We start from the raw sequence: 16,681 nt of genomic DNA on the forward strand, positions 1-16,681 counted from the left end.
TCTCAAAACCTTTCTCAAAACCCAAACTGCTGGGTTTTTATTAAGTGCTCACCATTTATACATGACTGATCAAAAATGCTTTCCTTTGGGGATGCTATTTTTTTGTCTGCTATTAATTTGTTAATTAATTCCATATGTTTGTTTATTAATTGGTAAACCAGTAGTAGTTTATTGCAGTGCCTACAGGTCTAGTGTAAATGATCAAAGAATGAAAAATAACTGCATTTACAATATGCCAAACAAGCACACAAAGGTGTGAACCATTAAAAGATATGATTCACAAGAAAGTAATTTTTGTACAGTGGCTCTGAAAGCATAGGTACTTAAGCTTCAGGGGTTCTTGGTCCCCAAAACTCAGTGTCCTTTCTCCTAGCTATGCTTGCTAGGGAGGAAAACCCATCAAATAAGTGTTTCCAGCCTCCAGTGAGGAAAAAGCTCTCCACCAGCTCTTTCCTTGGAAGACCTGGTAGTGATGAAGGAGACCACTGCTCCCCAGCTCTTCAGAAAAAAAGCAGTATTCATCCCCAAAGTGGGACCACAGCATGGTTTGCCTTCCTCTGCCCTGTCCTGTCATTCCACTTTTTTCTCTTGTTTGAAAGCAGCTAAACTTGTTCACATCACCATAGAGACTTCTTGGGATGTTGAATACTGAAAGCAGACAGAGGGCAGAGTTGCTCTATCTTAGATGCTAAGATGGAAAAACTTCCTGGAAGCCTTTAGTGAAGGAGACAAAAGTAAAATTTTCACAGTGCTCCAGGTTTCTTCGCCAGCTTGAAGATGACAGCTCTGAGACAGCAGATCCCCACCCTTGGCTCCTTGCACCAGACATTCCTCATGCCTCTGACCTGCTGCCATACCACCAGCTAGAGGGGTGACTTGGCTCCCTTGGTGTCAGGGCCCTTGTGTGCACATGTACTTGTAGAGAAGGCGCTGCAGGCAGAGCTTGTGCTTATGGGAGATCTGGCCATAACAGTCTGTGTTCTGCCCTGCCACCATTCTGGCAAAAAATAACCTGTTCTGAGAGTCTCTGAGCAATTCAATGTCTTCAGACTCTATGTCTGCCTTCTCCTGCAAGGTTTGCATGTTCAGGTACTGGCTGCAGTATTTCCCCCTTGGAGAGCAGGGCTGTGGGGCTGTCACCTCCCAGGCATCCTATCCTCCACACCTCTTCCTCATCAACAAGGAAGTAGACACTGTGAGAGCATGTCACTGTGAGACATGCCAGCCTTGCTCAAGACTTTAGGCTTATTCTTCAGCTTTCTTGTGGAAGAGCTGAAGGTGCTGCTGGTGGTGGAGGAAGTTGCCACCGGCATTCCTGAAGATCTGACCCAAGCCACGATGTGTAGTGCAGAATGGTGTGGCTACAAAGTCAGACCCATTTGTTTTCTCCATGGTGATGCAGAAGTCCTCCATGGGCTCACTCACCTTCACTGCTGGGATCTGAAATAAGAAGAAGAGGAAAGGTATTTCAAAGCATTTTCAGAAAGGAAGTGCCCTACAGGTGGGAAAAACACATTTAGGGCTTCTCTGTGCTCTCTGTGAAGAACACTGCAGCAGCTTCCATGCTTCCCCAGAAATTTGTTTCTTGGCAACCTTAGAATTTTTGGAAGAGGCTGCAATGAAACGCTGTGGTGTAAGGGGTGTTCAAACATATGCATTTCACTTGCTGGTGCCACTTTTGCACCAGCTGTAGAAATCCAGATTCAGAAGAAAGGAGCCAGATTCCTGGCTTTTTTTGAAGTGAATGAAGGTTCCAGTCACACTGAAGTGTGACTGTGCAAATGTGTGTGACCTACCACTTGGGTGTAATACTCTGTACTTTCACAGCAATGTGGTACTTATGGAAATGGATACTTTTCAGGTGAAGAAGGAGAAGAAGGTGAAGGAGGAGTGAGAGGAGAAAAATAAGAAGCAGTAGCAACTTCTTCTTTTAGCCATGAGATGTCAGTATTGCAATCAGACTGCCAGTCTGGCTGCTTTTGCCTGCCAATATCTTAGATAAACCTAACAGAGAAATTTAGTATAAAAAAAAATGTGAGCAGGGTTTTTATACTTTGGATCTTAGCCAAGTCCTTTTTTTGGGGGGTGATGTCTTTGATGTTTCTAGGAGCTTGTTTTTGGAGAAAAGTTCTCAAATGCCTGAGGTTACACTGGATAGCTCTAGAAGCAGAAACCATACCTTAGGGTAACATCAGGAAATTTTGTCGCATAGAGCATGAGACTAAGGTTGTGCACAAGCATTAGGTACAAGGAAACCTTTAGCATCACCCTGGGTTTCAAAGCTACGGGCTTAACCATGAAGGAAACAGGGTATAAATTAGAAAAGGTTACAGTTTTATTGAGAGAAACTTGGAAAATCCCCGAGACCACAAGGACATAAAGAAGGCTGAAAATCCTTTTCTTTTAAACTTTATAACTTCATTTCACCAGAAGGACTGCCTCCCGGCACTGAAAAAAACAGTATTCTGCAAAGTTTCCTGGCCTTAGTGATGTCCATGTAATCTCTGGGTCCTTTGGTCATGCACCAGTATCTCCACACACTGAGAGCACAGGGATAGCCTTGGTGGTGTTGGGGCTCACGGCACTGATACACAAGTACTTGAAGTCATCATCAGAATTAAATTGTTGAGCTCAGTTGAATATGATAGAAAACAAATAAAGAAAGGGAATAAAAATAGCTTGTCCTGGTGACACTCTGCCACCATTGCTGAGTAGTAGGAATTTACGTGTTTTTCACAAAATATGAAGAATTTAAGAAAGATGATTTTCCCTGATGCTTTCTGATGAGTTTATGTGCTGAAAACTCAGAGGCACCAACATGAGTTACCCTGGTGTTGCTGTAAAGCTAAAAATGTATTGCCACACAGAGCCAGTAATAGAGGGAGCAACACACCATCTTTTGTCTTGCTGTAGAAACCGTAGGAAGATGGCAAAGGCAAAGATTTTTCCTTTTTTAATTGGCGCTGGCACCAGCAAAAACTCTATTCCTTTATTGGCTGACACTGTGCTGCTAGCACATCTCTCCACCACAGGTGTCTGTGCAAGCCAAACAGGCAATGCTAGTCAAGTAGCATTTCCCACCCATACACACTTTCTTCTCCCTATTAGGCACAACAAAACAAGATCCTGTTGCTTCAGTGGACAAAAAGCAGGTGCATTGGGATGAATACCATGAGTTAAATGAAGACAAGCAGTGTGCATTTCATAAATGGAGAGCTTCAGCCCTATAGGCAGGAACTAAAAGCAGAGGATTGATGGAGAATTTTTTCATAGATGTTCAGTCACTTAATATCCTTTTTGAAAGGGTAATGCATCTTTTCGATACTGCTATAATTTTATTATATCCACTATGCTTCAAAGTCTACTTTTTTTAGGGCTGAAACTAATGGGATTTTGCAGCCCAGTGAATTCATCAGTGAAAAGTTGCTCTGAACATCCATGGACTGTGATCCCCACAGTGACTGTCTCAGTGTGGCAGGAAAAGGGGAAAGGTGGTACATTCAAGATCAGTGGGAGGGAGATGCTGGATTTCTCCTTCTAACCTTTGATATTTTTGGCACTGCTGACTGTTACTGCAGTCCCAGAGGTGTAATGCTGCACACTGGGAAGATGTGATTTTAAAAATAAGTTTATATTGTTGCAGATTTTGCTGTTTATATAATATATCAAAAGTAAGGGAACTGCATAAACCCAGCTGAAGGACCCACTGCAAGAAAATCAAGCTGGAAATAGAAACAGATGAGCCCTACCAGGCTAACAGTGCAGGCCCATTGTCTAATCCTCTGAGCTCTGGACTCTTCTGTAACAGGAGTCCTCAGTCTGTGGTGTGCACATCCCTGACATCCCAGGGTCTCGTCCTGAAGATTCCAAGAAAAATTGCTGGAAAAAAGCTACACATGGGGGCACATGTGATAAATGCACATTGCTGTGCAAGTCTGTCAAGGGATAGAAGTCTCATGAACTGAAGGGACCCGCCTCTTCCGCACACTGGAACTAGCCAGTGGACAAAACCGGGACTTCCTTCCATCTGAAAGGTAGGCTGCAAGCATTTTTCCTAAACTAAGCTGTGTTTAAAACCTTTGGTCATGGCAAATGTTCCTCCTCTGTGTGTGGCAGCCTGGCAGCCACTTGATGAGCTATGAGCTTGGTGAGTTATTAGGTGGACAGGTCTGCTAAGAGAGGCCAGGGTGCTCACAGAAATGATGAGCTGCTCTCACCAGCAGTCTCTCTGACAAAGATTTGCCCCCTCTTGTGCCCTTGGGTCTTGCTACACCCCTCTCGCAGCCACTGCTCAGGCACTGCTTGCCCCCTACCCACTCTCCATAGAGTTTTGTACTTCCCAGGGTGTTTCTCTGCCCAGTCCATGGATCAGTAACATTCAGTCCCACATTTCCCCACAAACTGCTTGCCATCTTATGAGTTGTGAGTTACTGGCACACAGTAGTGTGTCCAAGGACTACTTCTGAGAGCACCCAGAGCATTTTGGGAAACAACTTGCTAAAATCAAGATCCTAAATATACAAAACCAGTTGTCCGGAAAGATGTAACAGTTCCAGCCTCACTGATATTCTCACACTGCAATTAATGCTACTTAATTAACTTATGAGAGGCCTTGGCCTGAAAAGTTGTTTCTTGAATCACAGTGTCACTGAGGCAATTTATTGAACTGCAACAGGACACAAAGATTGCTTCTGGCTTCCCAAGGCAAGGTTTATCATGTGCTAGGAAATTAAGTCCTAGTTCCCACTTTTTCCATATTCCAGATTTTCAAAAGTGCTGTGTCTGGTTTGAGCTGAGCTCTGACACTTGATAGCCTTCAGTAACAGCTTCTAATTAGTGCCCCTCACTCCTGAAGGAAACTGAGAGCAGGGTACATGGGTGGTCATTCAGGAATGTTCCACAGCACATGCACAGCCATGCACAATAAAGTCTGTATCAGTTTTTCCTTTGCTTCCCACTACACACCTTTGTGTCAACGCCTCATCTGGTGCACAGGGATGAGATAACCCAGGTCAGGCCAGATGCCTGGCAGGGAGTCACCTCTGGCCAAGAGCACTGAGACCCCCAGCTGAGAATAAACATCTTGGTCTGGAGAGCAGATGTAGAGAGAGATAAAAATTAAATGTCATTGACCAAAAGACACTGCTTTACAATATATAAGCTACACAAATTTCCACGGAAACAGAAGCCTCCTACACTTCCTGGAAACATGCAGGGCTTCCCTCATGATGTTTGGGTGCATCTCCGTGGATACTTTTCCAGAAGCTGAGAGGAAGGGTCCTGTGTATGCCCCAGCAGAAACTGGATGGTAAGATGCATTGAATCCTAATCTATACTATTTCTTCTCTAGCTGTATCACAGGGGCCTCACTCTCATGCTGTATTGTCTGTCTGCTAGTACTGTTTCTTTGCTTATCCCGTGTAGTAAGTCATCTGTTAAAGTCTTGTGTCATTTAAATTTGCATCTATCAAATAAATGGTTCATTTTTTTAATAGACTTAATCAACCATTATTAAGAACTTGCAATGAGAGTGGGCTTTGGGGTGCTGGCCACCTCAGTAAATGTACTGTCTAAAGCCAAAGGGCTGGAAAAGACAGAAACTGGCTTAAAACTCCCCTCTCCATTTGTAACAACCTTGTCCTCATAAACAACAAAAAATGCATGAATTGCTCTAGGGCTTGGATGTGTAGTGAGCTCAGAAAGCGATGGCTGCTGCAATCAGCGTGCAGCTCTAATGCTTGCAGAAAAGGAGTCTTAGCCTAACAAAATACAACTGAAATAAAAATACAGTTTGTGATGGCAAGCATGTATCAGCTACCATCTGTAAGGGTGTTCTATCACCAGAAGGCTGGAATAAGAATTATCCTGCTTTCAACTCCTCCAGGAAATACAGCATCCTTGCTTATGGGGTTTTGGGGGCTTTCTGTTTGGTTGGTTGGTTTTGGGTTTTTTATTGGCATAAATTGCTTTTTTCTGGTCCCAAAGAAAACAGTTTATCATTTTCATTCTTGGACAGTGTGGAAGAGTCCTGAAAAGACTGGGATCTTGGTTCAATACAACACCAGCTCATGGGCTCTGTTTAAAGATAAGGGTATTCCCAGCCTGCCTCCATCGCTGACTTCAGTGGCTGCATACCAAACCCCAAAGCTCTTTGCCCAGCATTGTCTGTCAGGAGCCAGATGATGCTCCAAGCATTTGAAATTATGTCTGAATACCTCATGGAGTAGTTGGAGTACTGTTGGGGCATCAGCAGGACATACTAACAAAACTATACCCTTACTGAGTGTACATAGGAGTACTTACTGGGACCTATCAGACAGAAAGAATTTGGAAAAGCATTAAGCAGGAGGAGCATGTGTCCCTATAGCCAGAAGAGCCATGCAATCACTGGTTCCCTGTGTTACAAACACATCAGTACTAAATTATTCTAGATCAAGTCCCACAAGACTGAATTTTTACGTGTGTAACTGACAGGCTGCCTGTGCAAATTCAGTGCCACTGTAGGTATGTGAGAAACTGATAAAGGAGGAGACCTTGCGCCTAAATCTGAGTCCTGCTCCCTGATCCCGAAAATGCTTTTGTCTCCCTCTTCCGGGAGGGTTTATTTTCTAACCACACTTTAAGGGATGCAGGCCAGCCATGTGAACACACAACACCTGAGTTTCCTTACCTTCAGTAAGGCAGGGTCCTTGGGAAAATTTATTTCTGTTTTTGGTTCAGCTGATGCCATACTCATAGCAGAAGCCCTGCAAAATCACACAACACTGCCATCTGTGCAGGCACAAGCCCTCTTGCCAAACGTCTGTCACTGAGATGATACAGGAAGAAAACAGTTACATTTTCTTGCCAAAACATGCACACACCCTACGTCTATGCAGACAACTGTGCTATTATCTGATGGCTGGTGAGTGCTCCATGCCAGACCATTTAAGTTGAAATGCACATGGTAAATGTCTGGACACCTAATGCTCTGCTCCATGCTGACGCCAGGAGTTGCACCGTGCCTGTGTTTGGTGAGGGAAGGAGAGTTGCCAGATGAGCTAATAAGGTGCCATCAAAATTAGATCTCAGCTCTGATGTCTCTTTCCCTTTCTGCATGCTTCTTCTAGAGCACAGGCAGTTCTTCTTGCAGAGCCCATTGCTGCTCATAATGCAAATCAGCAGTCACCTTCTCAGTGGCACTACATCAGAAAAACCAGCGTCTGTATTCATTCTCCCTCTGTGGAGGGAAAAATACTAATCTTCCCCCACAACTACTGTAGATAAAGAAGATAAAGATAGCTGCAGTATCTGGAAGTTCCTAAAATCCACAGATTCTGCTCATGTTCAACTGCCTCTTACTAATTTTTGTGCTAGCCAGGAGTCTGGTGTGTGACACTGACACACACCACAGGCTCCTGTCGGATCCCACTGTTGTCCAGAAAGAACAAGGAATTTAGATGCTGTTTAGAGGCCACCCAGCTCTCATTGGGTGAGCCAGGACACACTTCCTGCTGGCCTGCAAGCACCAGGGGCTTGATGCAGAACCAATGTGGTCTGACCAATTTCTGGTCTGCTGAATAGTTTCATAAGCACTTTTTACAACTGTGTAAACAGACCTGTCTCCAGAAGGAGCTCCGGACGCATGAGACCGAACAACACAGATACTGTGGAGAGATGACCCCCACAGCAGATGGCATTGCAGAGGAGGATACAACTTAGCTCTCTGTTTTTGTAGCATGGGCAATGTTTTTCTACTCAATCATTTCTTAATGTGACCCTTTGCACACGAGAACTTCTGGCCACCCTGAGCCTTCAGGGGCACTTCTGAGTGTCCTTCACCAAGGTCCAGACACACAGAAATCTCCTTCCAAAAACAGATGAATGGCATCATCTTATATGACAGAGTTAATGAGTCCATGGCTAGTGGCATCCTGTCTCCTCAGCGCTCAATGCTTTTCCCTAGGTACCCATTTAAAGCATGTTTTTTCTCCAGTCCTCTTTCATTTACTATTTTGCATGGTGTGGTGGTTTAAAAATAGATTGGAATTAAACTCCAGATAAGGTGTTCCTGTTCCCCCCACTCCTGTTCCAGTGAGAGAGGGACAAAGGTTGCAATAACAATGGGTTGAGATAACAATTTACTGAAAACAAACAGCAATGAAATAAGAAACCCAGAAAAACAGCACAATAGTAATAACGAAAATGTGCCAAAGAGAAGGTGCTTTACACACAAGAGGTGTTCGCCACCTCAACTCAGTGTGCTTGGCTGCTGAGACAAAGACAAGAAGGCAGATACTCTCCCCAGGTGGCATTCTCAGTCCCCGAGCACAAGACAGTGAAAAAACAAGACGGACAAACCTCCCAAAAGCTGGAATAGTCTGTGTTGTGTCGCATGATTTTGACTGCTGGACTCAGCTGTGCGTAGTAGCATCAGCTTGTCTCAGGTCTTCTCTGCTGGGCTTGGTTCAGCTGGGCTCAGGCTCAGGCTCAGGCTCGCTTTCATTCCCATGGCTCTTCCCACACTGTCGCCATGGTGCTCTGCTGGGCCCAGCTGTGCTTGCTGCTTGGAGTTGCATTCTTCCTGAGGGACAGGAAGGGACAGGCAGTGGCCTGGAGAGGAACAAAGTCTGCCGTGGTGGTGCCAGAAACTTCCCTGAGGAAGAAACGGAACAAAACAGTGTTCCTTCTGCAGTGTGTTCACTTTTTCTTCCGCTGAAGCCACAGCCCAGCGATGATGGGGATGCTACAGAATAGCAGCTCAGCTATGCCTGCATGGCCACAGGCTCCACCCCTTCTCAGCCCCCACAAGCAAAACTAGGGGACATGGCGACGAGTGTGACTAAAAGTTATTGCCAGTACATTAGGAGTTTTGAGGTGAATAATCAGAGTCATAGAAATGTTTGGGTTGGAAGAGACCTTGGAGATCATCTAGTTCCAACTGTCTGCCACGAACAGCAGCACCTTCCACTAGACCAGGTTTGCTCAAAGCCCCATCCAACCTGTCCTTGAACACTTCCAGAGATGGGACATCCACAGCTTCTATGTGCAACTTGTGCCAGTGTCTCACTACCCTCACAGCAAAGGATTTCTTCCTAATATCTAACTAAACCCACCCTGTTTTGGTTTAAAGGCATTCCCCCTTATCCTATCACCCCATGCCCTTGGAAAAAGTTCCTCTCCACCTCTCTATTAGAACCCCTTTAGATACGGGAAGATACCCATGACATCTCCCCAGAGCCTTCTCCTCTCTCAACCTTCTCAGCCTGTTCTTGTAGAAAGGTGCTCCAGCCCTCTAATCATTGTCATGGCTCTTCTCTGGACTTGCTCCATCAGGTCCACATCTTTCTTATGCTGGGGGCCCCAGAGCTGGATGTAGTGTTCCAGGTGGGGTCTCACCAGAGCAGAGCAAAGCAGAGGGGTAGAATCCTCTTCCACCTCTGCTGCCCACGCTGCTTTAGCCCAGGACATGTTTGGCTTTCTGGGCTGTGAGTGCTCATGGCCAGGTCATGTCCAGCCTCTCACCCACCAGCACCCCCGAGTCCTTCTCACAGGGCTGCTCAAAATCCATTCTCTTCTCAGCGTATGTTTGTCCTTGGGATTGCCCCAGTCCAGGTGCAGCACCTTGCACTCGGCCTTGTTTAACTTCATGCATCAGCCCACCTCTCAGTTGTCCCTTCCCTCCAGAGTGTCAACTGCACCACACAGCTCAATGTTGTCAGCAAACTTGCTGAGGGTTCTCTCAATCCCGCTGACACTGAAAAAATGTTAAACTGGTCAAAATACCTGTCCGTGAGAAACTCCACTCACATCATGCTACATGCAGGATTTTGCCTTAAAGCTCCTCCAGGTGTCATTTCCTTCAAGTTTGTTAGAGAAGTAGCAATAAGCATCTCATGTGCTGCCAGTCTTGCGTGTACATTCTCTTCCTGTAGGACTTTGGACCTTGGAACAAAGTGTCCATACACAAATAGCCACATTTTCTTATACACTGCCATCTTACTTAGCCACCTTTTATTTTTTTTTTCCTTCTAATTAGTCTTCTTGAAAGATACCAGTAGTGAAGGTTGTAACACAGTAAGCCATCAGGCTACACCATAAAGAAATATTATGGATCCTCTCAGGAATAGCTGCCTTTTTCCATTTCAGTTTGGTGCACACTGCACCAAAGCAAGCCACCAGAGAATTACAGATCCCACTTTGCCACCTTCAAAGTTTATCTGGAGGGCATGTCATAGTGCCCCTCAGAAACTTCTGCATTAATTGCAGTCAAATACCCTTCAGCAATGTTGTGAACACATTGTTCAGATATATTTAGCCACAACTGAGCCCAGAAGATTCTATCACTTTTGTGAGACCACCCTGGGAATGCACTCTGGATTGCCTGAGCCAAATTCCTCCTGCTGTATTGAAGGCCTCATAGTGCAAGACTGCACCCAACACGTGCACACCACTGGTGGTTATCCAGCCATTCCACTGGCTCAGGGAGCATGGCAGTTCTTCAAGTGGCAATCTAAGTTAATCAGTGTACAAAGGAAAAAGTGAAAGAAGCGGAGTTACCAGAATTTTGCTTACCTGAATCTGCATTAAACACCTTAACCATTAACCACCCACTGCACACTCACTTTTAGACCAACAGAAGCTCATTAACTTCTACCTCTGTGAAGACAGTTTAATCCAACAGATTTACTGTGCATGTGTAACAAACAGTGAAAGCACCTGGTAGCACCTGGCCATCACCTGTCCATACCTCACTTCCCTGTCTCTTCATCCAAAGGTCTTCCTTCCACTTGTCACTGGAAAAACAGCAGGGTCTTCGACAGGATACTTTTTACATGTTTTGTGGGCACAGTCCAGCTGCTAGCACTAAGCATCAAGAAGGGAATTTTTTTCAGCAGAATTTTCCAGGTGGTGGAAATGCATTCCCAGAATACCTGGTGAAAAGCAAGTTCCTCTACACCTCACCCATGATGTCACTTATCTCTTACTAACCTGCACTATCCTGCATTGATGTCCTAAAAACAGAACACACTGCTGTTCCCTAGATACCACTTTTCAGAGGGATTTGGCTTTTTCCTTTTTCTCACGTTCCTTTGGCAGAACTCTAGACACTCCCATCTTCTCCAATTGGGATCTTTCACTTTCATAATATAGGGACTTTATTAGCTTTAGTTTTCTGGTCTTTTCATTTTAAAACCTCTTGAACAGAAAAACTTCACATCTGACAAGCCTGTCTTAAAAGATGCATATTCTTGGATTCATACTTTATTCTAGATGAACTTTAAAACAAAACAATGCGGTAAGCAGACCTTACTGGTGAAATTTTGCATGCAAAATAAATTATTTCAGGCCAAATTGTGCCTTGGAATTGAAGCTCAGGAAAATGACTTCCAAAAGGCTCTCCAAAACGGCTCTAAGATTGTAGGCTTTCAGTCCTACTATATTGAGATTAAATGAACACATGGTTCAAGTCAAGCTTGCTTTTAAATACATTCCTGAGCAGGGAAGGACTTACTTAAGCAATTGTTTAAATGTTTTCCTGAAACACAACCCCAGAAGTTAGGAGGGTATCACAGCATCTATTTCTTGGTCAGCTGATTTGTACTCTGCTAATCAAAATGCAGCACAGGTGCATGGGAACTCCCCAGCTATGCAGATACTCATATGTGAAAAAACATGAGATAGAGCTTGTGCTTTTTTTATACAACATGCTTTGAAATGTCACACAAATTGTTTTCATTTGATTAAAGAAAAGAGTCGACTTTGCAGAAAACAATTTATTAAATACACAGGACTTGGTTGCTACACCTAATTACAGAGAAAATACTGTGAATAAAGCATGCACTTACCACAGACATCAATGACTATTTGGATTTATTTTAAATGGTCTTTATTTCTGTAAGTTAAGGCTGTACCAATACAAATTTTAAAAATCAAAAATACAAAGTCACACTACAATAGTAGCAAACATTGTACAGACACTGAAACCAATCTCTAATGCAGCAGAACCAGACTTCTTAAAGATTATCATAAGAGAATAAAAATGGAGGTGAAGTGCAATAAAGATCTGAATATTTCTGGAATTTACAGACCAGTAACAGTGAATGTCATACTCCAATTAGCACAAGCAGAATCCATTCTTTTCAAAAGTCTAATTATCTGACAACAAAGCAAGAGAGAAAACTCATAAATACCACCTTAAAAAAAACCTCTTTTTTTTTTTTTTTTTTTTTTCTTCTTATTGAGGGCACTTCTGTACTCAAATACTTAAAGAATATTTTTCAAGAAGACATTGTGGCAGACAACAGTACAACACACATTTTTTTAGTCTATCCCCATTAAAAAATAGTGGAGTGTCTTGAAGAAGAAAAATACATCACAACAAAACAAAACACTTTTTAACTGACACAAATGACAGACAACGTTGTTGACCATATCGGTCTTCACCAGCAAAGGAATGTATGAAGTTTGCTTCTTAAAAATATGCTGCAGGCATGGCAATATGACATTCACATGGGTCAAAACTTATCCAAGTGATGAGCTGATGAGTAAAAAAATTACCAGCCCCAGAAACACCATTTGATCTGAGGTTCAAAGTAGGTTATGAAATCCTTCTTCATTTACAGCCACAAAGCCTTTTTGCTTGTTTTTCTCCTGATACTGTGCAAGTACAAAAATAGGGTAATTTGAGGACAATGGGGCCAAACAGTTAATTGAAAAGTTGGACTAGTTGACAATGTTGCTCACATTTTCAGAAAATGATCCTGTAATCTTCCCTTCCCCCCATATTTCTAGATTTGCAGAGCTTAATGCATTAAAATAGATCAAAATATTATTTCTCCCTAGTAAATTTCTGTTCAGTTAATCTCACAAATGCAGGAGCAAGAGATCTGTGTAAGAAGGTGCCCTGTGTACAGGCAACTGCATTGATGATACATAGCACTCCTCACACTAAAATCTCTGCCTTAAATAGCTGATTACAGCTGGGGCTTGCAAAGGGGTCTAACAAGAGCTAGGTCCCAAATTCCATTGGGGTTTAGATAGATAATTCTTTCTTGGATCCTTTCAGCAGCATAGGCTAAGCTACATTTAAAAGGAAAAAGGAAAGCTGGTCCTGCAATATAATGCACATCAGACAAAATGTAATTACAAGACTGACAGTATGTACACTGAAGGAATCACTGTGATTGGAAGGTGGTATCTAAACCAGCACACCATTAATATAATCTCATTTGCATCTTGAAACTGATGAATTGTGGTGAAAAGCAAACAAATGCAACTTGAGACTGACATGCCACAGGCAGCAGGCTAGATCAGGTCTGCACCTATAGAACCCTTACTGCATTTCCAGTGTGCAAACTAGGAATAAAGGATGTTGATGGCTTTTCTGACTCAAATCTAAGCTGGGGATAATGCAGATATACCTAGCTTCACAATGGAAAATAAGAAGATGGGAAAAAAACAGCTGCTGCGTTACAATCTGGTTTTTTGGTGAATTAGGCCAACACATAGAAGTTAGAAAGACAAGTTGGTAAGACAACTAGTGCAATGGTGAGACCACTGAGACTCTGATCTACTCATAAATAGAAGAAATGTAGGATGTAAGACCATGCCTTGAATGTTTAATATTAGGGCCACACAGGCAGGAGCTCTGTGGAGTGAAAACTCTTCACTCATACTAGTGGAAGCACATTTTCATGTGTAAATGGCTACTAGATAACCAAAACAGTGGACAACTGCACAGTAACTGGTCCCAGCTGGCCCCTCATCTGGTAAAGCAAGTCTGAAGAAGCTTCCAGTTTTTAAAGGACAATTACAGGACCTAACATTTCTGAAGAGAGCCCTATTCCCTCCAACTGATGGAAACTGAGGTGCTGCAAAAGGCTTCACAATATTCTGTCACTTGTGGAAGGTTTTAATCTTCAGCAGGGGTCTTCAATTCATCGGGTTTTGGAGGACCAACTTGCAACCCTACTACACAGGATGATTTTCAGTGTATTTTGTATGCTTCCTTTAATATTGCCTTTTGTAAATGTCCTGGGTATCACTAAAAGGAACAACTACATTGAAAAATCTGGCATAAACATTAACTTTTGAAAGTATTTTACATCACAAGGCCTGTCAATTTTTCTGCTTGCAGACAGAGATGACTTCAGACCAATACTTCTAAGGATGAACCCAATGTACTTGTCCCAGACTGCATGGCAAGATGTATTCTATATGCCATCTGTATGGCAGTTGTCTTCTGTTAAGTGAGCAATTGTCCTTATCTCTTCCACACCCACTCCTCCCTCCAGGGGGACGTTATTTTGTCTTTTTATTTTCTTCTCTAGTAAAGAACTGTTATTCCTGCTTCCATATTTGTTGCCTGAGAGTCCCTTAATTTGAAATTGATAGCAATTTGGAGGGGGGGTGGGGTGCTCACATTCTCCATTTCAGGGGAGTCTCCTGCCTTCCTTAGCAGGCACCTGTATTTCCAAACCAAGACAGTACTCTTATTTTCCCCAATCATGCAGTTTTTCTCGTAACTTGTTATTTTGATTTGAAAAGTCTTTTCAAGACAGCTTATATGTCTCAACAGAGATGGAAAAGTCTCTTCTTTTTTCCATAGAAAATATTATCTTAAAGACCAGCCTAGGTACAGTGAACCATGACTGGTGGCTGGGAAATCCACCAGAGGTATCTCACATTTCCCTCTTGCCTGTTTGTTGTATGAGTACAGTATGATACAATTTCAGCCTGTCAGAATCTCACACAGATCAAAACAAATGCATATGCTTGTGTGCATTTGCAATATTGCCAGATTTTAGGCAGAAGGTAGAAGAGAAATGCAATGTCAGAATTTTGATAAACAGGGCTTGTCTGCCATGGGTGCAGTTGGAAAGAAAGAGATCAAAAATCTTGGGCTTGACTTTCATCCAAGTCTCATTTGGCAGCAATGTGTGGCTTCTGTAGAGGCAGAGCAGAGACTGGAATCCACCACTTGACCAGGCTGACACTTGTTTACAAGAACCAGCTCACAACTGCTAGGAGAACTAACAGTTTCTTATGGTAATCAGAGGACTGCTTTAATTAAATGGTGTTTTACCATGCTCCAAAATTACTTGAGCAGGCCTGACTGTTAATTAGATCCATTACCAATGGGAACATTTTGGTGCTACACATTCCCTCATACCCCTCACAGTTGGTGGACTGCTGCTGCAGGAGGCGTGACAGGGGAAGATGGCTTCCTTTCAGCTCTGTTAAAGGTTTTCCAAATTAAAATCAATGAGAAGACATTTGAAAGAAAGATGGAGAGTTAAATATTTTTTTCCTTTTACTTCTTTTTTTAAGCTTCAAGCTGGTAAGTGATAATCTGTGCAGACAAGATATTAGAAATTTGGCACATCCCATCTACTACAACATATTGATTCCTTCTACAGAAGGCACTAAATACTGGCATAAACCAAGAAATGATCAGCAGAATGCAGTTTTAGTATGACACACAAAAATCCTGCTAACTGGCACAGCTTCATAGTAAAATTTTCACTTACCTAAAATGGTGGTGATAATAGCAGCAATGGTTAGGATTTTTACAAGTACCACGTAAACATACAAATGTCAGAACATCTAGAAGACATGCAAAATTTCAAGAGCAACATCACTGAATCACACAATGCATAGAATTATTGTTATTATTATTATAATTATTATTATGCAAGACAGTGTAATATTTTTAATAAACAAAATATTTTTTTAAAACCTACAACCAGTTTTACAAACTGTTCTTAAAAAAAAGTTGTTAAAGTCAGTGAGTGAGTGTTAACCTTTTAGAGGTTTAACTCTAAGAATGAATTGGTCACTATGGAGAAATCACAGGTGGAAATTTAGTTATACTTAAAATGTGTTTGTCAACTGCTGTTTTGGAAGAAACTGTGCTAATCTTGTCAATTTACAAAATGGCAAAAAATACATTCACATTAAAAGATTAAAAAGATTAAACATTGCATGCAGGCAAAGACAAAATCCTTGTGTTAGCTGTTTCTCCTAGCACTGTTCACCATGAGAACAAGGGTTGTCATAGCAAAAATGCTTTTCAAAGGCAGAGTTAATGCCTGCAGATAATTGAAACAAATGGAAAAGATTTTCTAATTCTGGTGTAAATCAAAGTAGGATATTAAGGGATAAGGATTACGCTTGCCTTCTTTAGAAAAAAGGACAAAAACTTCCATTGTGTTTGCCAGGCTTTTCCACTGCCTTTCCACTGCTCTTCGTTGCACTTGGATATTCTGCCACTTCTTTTTCTTCCAGTATTGAGTAGCTTTTCTGCCCTGACAGGTCTCGAGATGAATCCTGAGATGGATGGGCCACATGGACAAAAACAAGCACAACAACACATCTATGGCCAAGTGATGTCACCTCCTGCACACCTCAGACTCATTTCCAGTGGGGCTAGTCATGTGCCGGGGGGGCAAGTGCAGGAACAGCTCAAGCTTGGTGGAAGCAGAGGCATGGACACACACTTCTCACAGCACTCTGCAGAAGTGGCACCAAATTCTCTCTGGCAGCAGCATCACCCAGCTTGCAGGTACTGCCATAAATAGGTGCAAAATCAGATTCTCACCATTTCCTCCCTAGACAGCTTTCAGATTTCATTAAAACATTTCATTTCATATTTTGTCTGCACATCTCTGAAAGCCTTGGATACTTCTGCACCTGCATT

General features: G+C 42.7%; 1 protein-coding gene across 1 annotated transcript in view; it reads right to left on the reverse strand.

Moving 5' to 3' along the window:
• Positions 1–2,517: 2,517 nt before the first annotated feature.
• Positions 2,518–16,681, reverse strand: part of KIAA1958 (KIAA1958 ortholog) — a 75,622-nt gene continuing 61,458 nt past the window's right edge. The window contains exon 5 of the mRNA XM_041486317.1: positions 2,518–2,630. Within this exon, the coding sequence (XP_041342251.1) occupies positions 2,518–2,630 (113 nt within the window). The remainder of the gene's footprint in view (positions 2,631–16,681) is intronic.

Source organism: Pyrgilauda ruficollis, unplaced genomic scaffold (assembly GCF_017590135.1).
Source record: "Pyrgilauda ruficollis isolate IOZ18807 unplaced genomic scaffold, ASM1759013v1 scaffold75, whole genome shotgun sequence".
NCBI classification, from domain to species: domain Eukaryota; kingdom Metazoa; phylum Chordata; class Aves; order Passeriformes; family Passeridae; genus Pyrgilauda; species Pyrgilauda ruficollis.